Source organism: Sprattus sprattus (genome assembly GCF_963457725.1).
Source record: "Sprattus sprattus genome assembly, chromosome: 16".
In the NCBI taxonomy this organism is placed as follows: domain Eukaryota; kingdom Metazoa; phylum Chordata; class Actinopteri; order Clupeiformes; family Clupeidae; genus Sprattus; species Sprattus sprattus.
In genome coordinates, this window is record NC_137914.1 from 22,588,644 (window position 1) to 22,598,198 (window position 9,555).

The 9,555-nt window shown below is 39.8% G+C and overlaps 1 protein-coding gene across 2 annotated transcripts; it reads left to right on the plus strand.

Moving 5' to 3' along the window:
- The first annotated feature begins 1,313 nt into the window (after positions 1 to 1,313).
- Positions 1,314 to 5,089, plus strand: LOC308377514 (suppressor of cytokine signaling 2-like). Of its 2 annotated transcripts, none has more exons than XM_080854203.1 (3): positions 1,314 to 1,780; positions 2,244 to 2,532; positions 2,831 to 5,089. In XM_080854203.1, the coding sequence occupies exons 2-3, from the start codon at positions 2,265 to 2,267 to the stop codon at positions 3,325 to 3,327; spliced, it is 765 nt and encodes a 254-aa protein (XP_080710329.1). In that variant the 5' UTR covers positions 1,314 to 1,780; positions 2,244 to 2,264; the 3' UTR covers positions 3,328 to 5,089. The 2 variants fall into 2 exon arrangements, with proteins under 2 accessions (XP_080710329.1, XP_080710328.1); XM_080854202.1 differs by having other exon boundaries at positions 2,258 to 2,532.
- Positions 5,090 to 9,555: the final 4,466 nt, after the last annotated feature.

The window sequence follows — 9,555 nt, forward strand, 5'->3', positions numbered from 1 at the left end:
CACAAAGTATTTTGCTAGTTTATATACTTCAACCTTATGGTTTGTATTGAACCCCGTTAGAGGTATTGGTGTACACAGGCATTGGCGTTTCCTGCTGGTGTGGTCCTCTTCACCTGTAGTAATGGTGTTTCCGGTGTATATTTTGAGTTACATGTGTGTATTACATGGGTCCAATGTCATTGGCATTTCCAGCTGTTAAATCTCTCTCCTGAAGCCTAACGTTTGTTTCAATCCTATGCACATGGTAGGTAGGATGGCATTGCTTGTTACCATTGCAGCTGCACTGGCTCTTCCATAAAACTTTGTTCGAATAAAAACATAGCCACATTTACACCACCAAATAAAGAAACCCTGAACTAAAAACGGACCAATGTTTGGGCTGGTCGAGGACCAGTTGTAGAGATAGTTATCGGGCAGGGAGTGCAACCAAGCCACCAGGTGAGTGACCACTCTGCGGCTCTCACCAAGCTGACACGCACACACACTCATGTTACAACTACCACCTGTTAATCTTTTGAGTTTTACTTTTAATATATTAATATTATAAACAATATATACAACAACAACCATAAACGTATAGTTATTATTGTTGTATTATTATTAAACAGTATCATTATTATTACTATTAGAGCAAGAAGAATAGCTAACATTTACCTATTGTGTAACAAATATCACTTTGAGGAAATGGTGTTAAAACTGATGAAGAGGAGCACTCACTTAACTTCACTCAGCAAACGCTTTAGTTAAGGCTTGTGGTTAGGAAACCACTGACACATTTTTTAAAGTGCATCGTACTCCTGCAATGTAAATCGACTCTTTCTAATTGAAAAGGCTTTTGTCTTAGCCACACTGAAGTTCTTGGAAAGGTATGTAAAGGCCACCTCCCACATGGCATTTGGCCTTAGCTTCTTATGACAAGTGGTATTTTGCAAAGTCAGAGAGGGCTCTACGTGCATATACTGCATGTGTTGTGAATAGACTAATAATAAACACTGCAAGCCAGGTTTCATTTTGCAATAACAAAAGTACCCTTGGGTCTTGATACCCATAACGTCATTTACTTTCACTGAATAAATATGGAATTTCAGTCACATTTATACAGGTAAGAGAGCAGTGCTGCAGTTATACGCGCTCGCCCAATGTATTTGGTGACTTCATCGCTTAGGGACCGGATTGGTGGAGCTCAGCCAAATCAGATCATGCACACGTGACCAGCCTTTCTCAGAATGTTCCTGGAAAGTGTAGCGCTGCCCGAACACAAGGAAAACATTGTGTAAAATGGCTTACACGGACAGCGATAACTCCAATCAATATTACAGAGGATATGTGACAACGGAAATATAAATCTGTTTTGGGTAGTGCCTATATGACTAACGATTCCATTGTTAACAGATGAACGAAATTGCCAATCTCTTTCATATGCGAACTATTAGGTTACATTCTATTATTTCGCTTGCCTCGACTATGCGAAGTTTAAATATGCTTCTGCACTTCCACGCCTTACCGTTCTCAAGCCAAAAGATGCACTCCACCCCAGTCGCACATTTACGTGATTCTGCGAACCGAGAGCAAATGACTTGCCTGAGAGAAGAAACCCAGGTGCTTTGACTTGTTTTTAACAGACCACTTAACAAAATATTTTTCGTCGTATGTCGAGAAACTCAAGGCTTACTTATAAAACACAATTGTGAGACATTATCGGTAAAAGGATACATCTCCGAAAGGTTTTAAAGTCACAAGCAGTGATTTGGTTTATTTCGAGGAATCAAGGAATCGAAAGGTGAGTAGGCTATAGCCTAGGCCTAAATTATTAACCTCAACGCTTGTGTAGCCTATATTTCTCTTCAATTTAGTTTTTATTTAATAGAGCAAATAAAAAAAGTTTGCAAATTTGCTCAAGCTCAAAAAGACAAATTGTCTGAGCTTGAGATTTGTTGTGTATTCGATTGGAAATTATGTTTAATCGAAGTAGACTTGAAAGTAAATTCATCGCAAGCCTACTTATCATGACGCAGCTGATGCTAAATCTGAACCGTGGGTCAAGGTTACCTTCTGATTTGTATAAAAATGGCTAATTACTCCTGTTACTGCAGATCTTTCCTAATTTCTGCGAATGACGTTTCCCCAAACTAACCCTGTTTAATTACGGTGACGTTACAATCTGTCACATATTTACAAAGTTGTGTCTAAGTCTACATTAAAATTAAAAATACCTCCGGTATAAACTAGACCATAATGATTAGTTTGTTTCTTAAAGATTTTGGATGGGGCATACACAATGCGTGAGTAAGTCCGCCGAGACTGAACCAGCGACGCGTTGGAGAGACTGGCGAAGGAAGCTCAGACCCTTTGTCCGACAAACATTGGGACGCAGAGGTGTATCATCACCAACGGCTCTTATGATTATTCCAAACTCAGCATCCGATGAGTCTTTAACAGCCGTGCCAAAAAATCAACTGGACCGTCGGCAATTTGAACCAACCGTGGATGCCGAGGGATTTGAGAAAGCAATGCTGCACTTGAACGAGTCAGGTACGGTGCTATGTGATGTTTTTGGTAGTTACAGAACAACTGCTGCGGTCCCAAAATTAGAAGTCCTTTATTTTTGATAAGGAGCATTCTGACCTCCTTTGCAACCTTCATGAAATCCCTCAGCATTAAGCATGTATTTGACATTTAGACGGTCAGAAATTGGTCTTGAAAGAAGTCGACGATGTGAGAATATAACAGTAATAGCAGACATGCTGTGTTTTATTGTTTGATTATAATGTCCTTGACATTTATGAACTAAATCTTTACTTTTTAACCTTTTTTTAAATTTTGTTTGTAGGCTGGTACTGGGGATCTCTAACCGCTGCAGAGGCAAAGCAAGTACTTGATGAAGCCCTTGAAGGCACTTTCTTGTTGCGAAAGAGCTCTAACCCTGCCTACCTGCTTACCCTTTCTGTAAGGACCAGTGTCGGACCCACACACCTGCGTATTGAGTATGTGAATGGAAAGTTTGGCTTTGACTCAGTGGCAATGGCTCGTCCTCAGCTTAAGCAGTTCAAAGGGGCTGTGGAACTGGTGCAGCACTATGCCCTGGCTTACCAGAGGACAGCCAGCCCCAAAGAGGAGATAAGGCCTGCAGAGGAGGCAGAGGAGAATGCCTTGCCAGTGGCATCTGAGACCTTGCAACTCAAGCTCACCAGACCTCTCCACAAAAAGCCTAGCAGTCTCCAACATCTTTGCCGTAAGGCCATTAACCAATATTCACACAGTCACAAGGACTTGCCCCTGCCTGAAAGGTTAAAGGATTTCCTTTTGGAGTATCCATTTCTGTTGTAGGACAACAAACCATTTGCAGCCCTCAGAAAATGGCCTTGATGCCTCAAACAAATCAGGTTTGTCAGAACCATTAGTTCTGTACAAATAGGAGTGCTCTTGGTGGTTTGTTTTAAAAAAAAGTCTAACTGCAAAGTCTTCATTTATGTCTTGTTAGATCCCTATTGCTCAGTGTGGTTCAGTGCTACTTTCAGTATAATGAAAAATGCTTGAACAATAGGAGTACTGTAGTTAACCACATTGCAGTTTACTGCATTTACTTATTGCAGATACCAAAAGTATGTACACTTTACTACCAACCTGAAGTAAAATACGCCATCTGACATAGTACATGTTCATAAAACAGTTATCTCTGTAGCCTACCAGTACTGAACCATAGTTGCAGTGTTCATGCAAAACAATTAAACAGTAATTTAGATTAGGGTAGAGATGATTAGCAAGTCATCATTAGTTGTATACACAGTTTCAGAATGGACTGAATTTCTTAATGCGATGGTTTTTATTCAGAGCAACACACTATTTTTTTCTGTTCTGTGAATTGCTTCTTACAGTCCGCCAGCTGTCGGTCCAATGTTTGTGCTCAAAAAATCTCTGGTGCTCATACACACTTCTGGCTCTATAAATCGGAAAATAAACCTAGTTTATCCAGACCAAGCCATAAACAATCCCAGCCAATCAACACGGTGCTTCAGGTGCATTGAAGGGAGGGGTGTGATTGAATTGGCTGTTGAAATATCAGCAACCTTTTGCAAACTCAAGATTGAATCATGGACGGCATCTTTAAATGCTCAAAATGATTTTATATCAAACACAACATGAATTATACACATAAGAGAACTTCGAATAGTTCTGCTCTGACTGAAATGAGCTGGGGAAAAAAACGTTTGAATAAACAAGAATCCTTGATATGAATGCCTATCAATGAGATGTGTTTCCAACCAGTACACAATCAACTGATATCAACTTCAGTACTATGTAGATTTGTACAAACTGTGATCAGACTTGTGTTGAAGGGAGTGCAGGTATCAAATCTTTGCATACTCTAAATGTTCATGATGTGGGTTAAGGTCAAAGGTGGTGTCTTGTCATGCTTCCAGATTTGAACTTTGACGGCCTGTCCTGGTGTTAAGTATCCCGCTCCTGAAGTAGCCAAAGACAGATGGTTTGGTAGACCAATCCTGAGTGTTATCAGTTGAGAGTTTGAAGAGACTCAACTTTCTCCCTTAACTTGTGTTGAACTATCTTCAACATGAGTTTTTGTCAGAGAAATTGTCATCATTTTTGTCATTACGTTTGATAGATTTGCCTTAAAATGGTAAACTACCAAGATCCTTAAGGAATCATTGAGTTAAAATAATGAGAAGGTAAAGTGAGGAGGTTATTAGATTAGATTAGATTCAACTTTATTGTCATTGCACAGAGTACAAGTACTGAGACAACGAAATGCAGTTAACTGTACAGTTTTTTACAACTCTCTTTTGCTTTTGACATATTTGAAAAACCTGAAATGATCTTGTACAGTTATATTCATCATACATCTGCATCGCTTGGGCATGAACTATTGACCTAGTGGGATTGATGTGTATCATAGTAACTTCTTGTGTATATTACTAGCAATTGGCCATACAACCATGGATGTTTTCAATAAGTGGGCATTAGAGAAATTTTACAAATGCGAAACGACATCATACCGAAAGAAGAATGACCAACTGGCCACAAACAATCAAACTGTAAATTAAGTGCCTCTGAAATACGCTGATGTGCAGCTCATTAAATAAACCTGACGTCTGTCAGATAGATTCTTTGGAATAAGTGTTTATTTGTCTTTTTTTTTACAAAAAAAAAACAAACCCAAATCTCTGCACTGGGGCCTTATTAACCTTCCCAATTATGTTATTGTAGTAATATGCACTGCCTTTTCAGTGACTAATTACATTAGTAAGTAACTCTACATTTTCCTATCACTACACTGTTGATAAAAGCTGTTTCTTTCATAGACATGAAACAATTATGTAAAATCTTATCAAACACATTAGTCTACATAACATAATGCGTTGAAGCATATTTATAAAACACGTAGCATTACATATACGTACACTCACCGGCCACTGAATTAGGTACACCTGGCTAGTACCCTTTTCCATATTGTCATGAGAGCATCACGCAGTTGCAGCAGATTTGTCGGCTGCACATCCATGATGCAAATCTCCCCCTGACAGGAGGGGCACCCGGGGTGGTCTTCTGCTGCTGTAGCCCATCTGCTTCAAGGTTCGTGTTGTGCGTTCAGAGACTCTCTTCTGCATACCTTGGTTGTAACAAGTGGATATTTCAGTTACTGTTGCATTTCTATCATCTTGAACCAGTCGGGCCATTCTCCTCTGACCTCTGGCATCAACCAGACATTTTCGCCCAGTGAAGTGCCGCTCACTGGATTTGTTTTCTTTTTCGGACCATTCTCTGTAACCCTAGAGATGGTGGTTCGTGAAAATCCCAGTAGATCAGCAGTTTGTGAAATACTCAGACCAGCCTGTCTGGCACCAACAACCAGGCCACGTTCAAAGTGACTCGAATCCCCTTTCTTCGCCATTCTGATGTTAGGTTTGAATTTAAGATTCTCTTGTCTTGACCATGTTTACATGCCTAAGTGCATTGAGTTTCTGCCAAGTGATTGGCTGATTAGATATTTACTTTAACGAGCAGTTGAAACGGTGTACCTAATGTAGTGGCCTGTGAGTGTATATATATATACTGCATGAAGATATCTCCCTAAGATACCAACCAGTCCAGGTGCTGTCAAGTATTGAATTTCATTGTCATTGAAAGAATGACATTAGTTGTTTTCCTCAGTGTATCACTTTACAAAGCTGTGAACACATGTTTCGAGACATGTAATTATAATTTCATTAATACTATTTAACAAATATGAAATTAAATAGTAATCCTTAATGGTAATTAATTATGAGTTTAATTAGGTATTCACTATTTATATTTACATTTAGGTGGTATATGTTTTGTAACATTAGGTTAATATATGAGACAAGTATTAGTCTAATTATAGATTGATGGAGGATCAGAATGACCCTATTCCCAAACTAGGTAGCTAGTTTAATACTGTTGGGTTCAATATTTCTGGCCTATTCTAAGAGGCTATGTTTACCCTCAGATGCTGCATAATCTACAAAGAAGAACAAGAGGTACACTTTAATGGAACCCATTTTAGGTTTTTCTCTGTCACTCACTTGCTTGTTGTTCAGCCTGTTGTTTTTTATTATTATTATTGACTGGATACAAAGAACACTGTACCTACAGCCCAAGCGATCTTTGGAGGATAATAAAGCCTAATCTCATGATTGATGCACTGTCTGACTAGCCACCCAGACTCACAACGCTTTCTAGGAAAAAGGATGAGGGGAGGGGTGTTATGTGCTCTGAGAGTAATGAAAAAAGAATCTGATTTCGTATTCACCATCCGATTCCCACAAAACAAAACATTCTCCCATTTTCCATTATTTCCTTAAAAAGCCATGAAGTAATGATGATACGATATACAAGAGTGCACTCAAATTTTTGTTTTGTGCCAGAAAATAAAATATCTTGATGAATGAAACTTCAGAAGGTTCTAAAATAAAGGTTTAATTCCTTTCGAGGTAAATTTCACGTCATGGTTCTGTGAACTTTGAACAAGTTCAAGTTGTCTTGAAACATGCTCTTGTCTTACAGTTTGACTTTAAATAACACACAAACATAATGTAGAGCACAGTTTTGAGAAGAGATCCTCACCTGCGCCAACAGAGAGGTGGATATGAGACCGAAGCAGCACAGCGCGAACTGTACCACTGATCTGGATGCAATCCAGAGAGAATGTTTATCTGTGAAAGGTGACAAGAGATTCAAATGTTCCTTCACAGAAGTACCTAATTTGGTAGTCTAATGTGTAACAGGCTTCTCATAGAGAAAAATCACAACAGAAGTTTGTGAGGAAAATCACATGCAAATGAAGTGGGTTATCCATTGTAGGTAATGGGATGATGGTGTCATTTCAGGATACAGGCTGTCACCGTTCTCGCGTGCGTTTTCCCAGTGATGGTGTCTCTTAGTGTTTAACAAAGAGTCTAAAGGTACACCTTACTGAAGTTGTGTATTTTTTTTTTTACGTGTGTCCCAAACCATTTCTATTCACAACGTCCAACGAACCAATTACCTGACACCAACAGAGGGCAAGAAGGCAGCCGCAGTGGATGTGTGTGCCGTGTGTGCCGTGTGTGTGTGAGATTGTGCACACATGCTCCTGTGTACTCCTGACACACTCCTTTCCTGGAAGAGGGATTCTGAGAGCAGCCCCCCCCCCCCCCTTCCGCCCCCCCCCCCCCCCCCGATCTGATTCCGTCTAAAAGGTCTTCAGCACTCACAGCTCAGAGAGTGAGGGAGAGACACACACACACACACAGCTCAAAGAGCGAGGGAGACACACACACCCACACACAGCTCAAAGAGTGAGGGACACACACAGCTCAGAGAGCAAGGGAGAGACACAGCAAAGGAAAGAAATACAGCAAAGAGAGGGAGAAAAAGCTGAGCAGTTTCTTTTTTATACTTGAGAAGGCCTTTTATCTTGTGCAGATTGTACTTTTTCCCCACAGATGTATAAACAATGTGTGTGGAGAGGGTTGGCACCAGGGGCGATTTTAGGATCTGGTCTTTAGGGGGGCCCAGCCCCCAGTGCTCACAGAGGCACATTATTTCTCGCTATATGAGGTGAACTAGTTAATTTATACATTTTCGAGCTGCAGTATTAGATTTGCTTTGAGTAGTGTTTCCCCCTGCAACAGTCAATTTTAAACTCTTCATTTCAAAAGACTGGCTTGAGATGGGTAACAGAGAGACTGAGACAAATATACCTGACAAAGGCGGAATAAAGATCTGTCCACTCACATCCCATTCACTTCACACAAAAACATACAGTAATAAGAACTAAGTGACTAGTATCTAAGCAACCTACTTCGGAAGAACCATCGGTCAGATTTTCCCAATTTTCATTAACATCTCAAAATGTCCGGTTTAACGTCGGGGAATTGCACTCGGCCGCACTCTTGACCAATGTTCCCTCTAATTTTTTTCAGCACTGAGCAAATATTTTTTATTCTGAGCGCACATTTCAGCACTGTGAGCAATTCGTAAACCACGCGATCTTACGAAAATGACCACGAGCCTGCGTTTGCCATAGGTTTCCAAAAAAGATGACAGCAAATACATCAATATGTCTACAAGGTTGATATTTATTCAATATCCTTTATAATGGCTGGACTTTGGAACATTTTAATGACGGTGTTTTATCAGTCAGTTTAGTTGAACTTAAAGAATCTTTGGTTGAAATGAAATAAGGTTTAGGGAGGTTATGACTGGTTCACTGGTTATGAATGATAATGATATATACAAAATAAAAGTATCCAAGTTGTTTAGTCATTTCTCAGCAGGTACAACATTTAAGTAGACCTTCATTGAAAGAAAAATGCTAATGCAGTGCTTTACAATAAATATAGTAATTATGGTGTACTTTTTCCTAAAGGGAACCTTTATAAAAAATGTAATAACTGGAGTGGTTTGCAACAAACTAAGCTACAAAACATGTCATTTGAATTACATTGAGGGAGCTAGGCCTATCTGGCTGTTTGGCTCATCTTGTCTGCAGGCCTATGGAAGACACACCTTTCTGACTAAACATATGTCAAAATGTTGTTGCAGTTATCAAGATCACTTTGAATAGGGCCTTATAGGTCTAATTGAAAATATTGGAAATTTCTACCTCAAATCTTCTCGCCTCACGAGTTTGTCTTAGTGGCATTCATTAGACTTAAACCGCTTTCACAGTCGGCGCTAGATGCTTGGAATGTGCCACAAATGTCGAAGTTGTAGGCCTACCAGATCTGAAAAATGCTCACTTTTCAGCGACCACCTCAATAACCATGAACTTGAATTCGACAAATGCGTCCCGGGACCGCATATTATGCTTCCTCCAGAAGCGCTTCGAACCCTTTCGCCAGACGTCACACGTCATTCAGCGGGCATCCAAGTGCTCACAAACTTTAAGGACAAACAGAATAATGTCACTTTTGTTCACTGCACGTTTTCCCACTAGCGAACTCTTTTCGCGTTTGCCTCCGAGCATATCTAAATATGTCTGAAAGTTTTATCCTACCTTAGTCAGTTTGGATTATTTCATGTAGCCGCTCA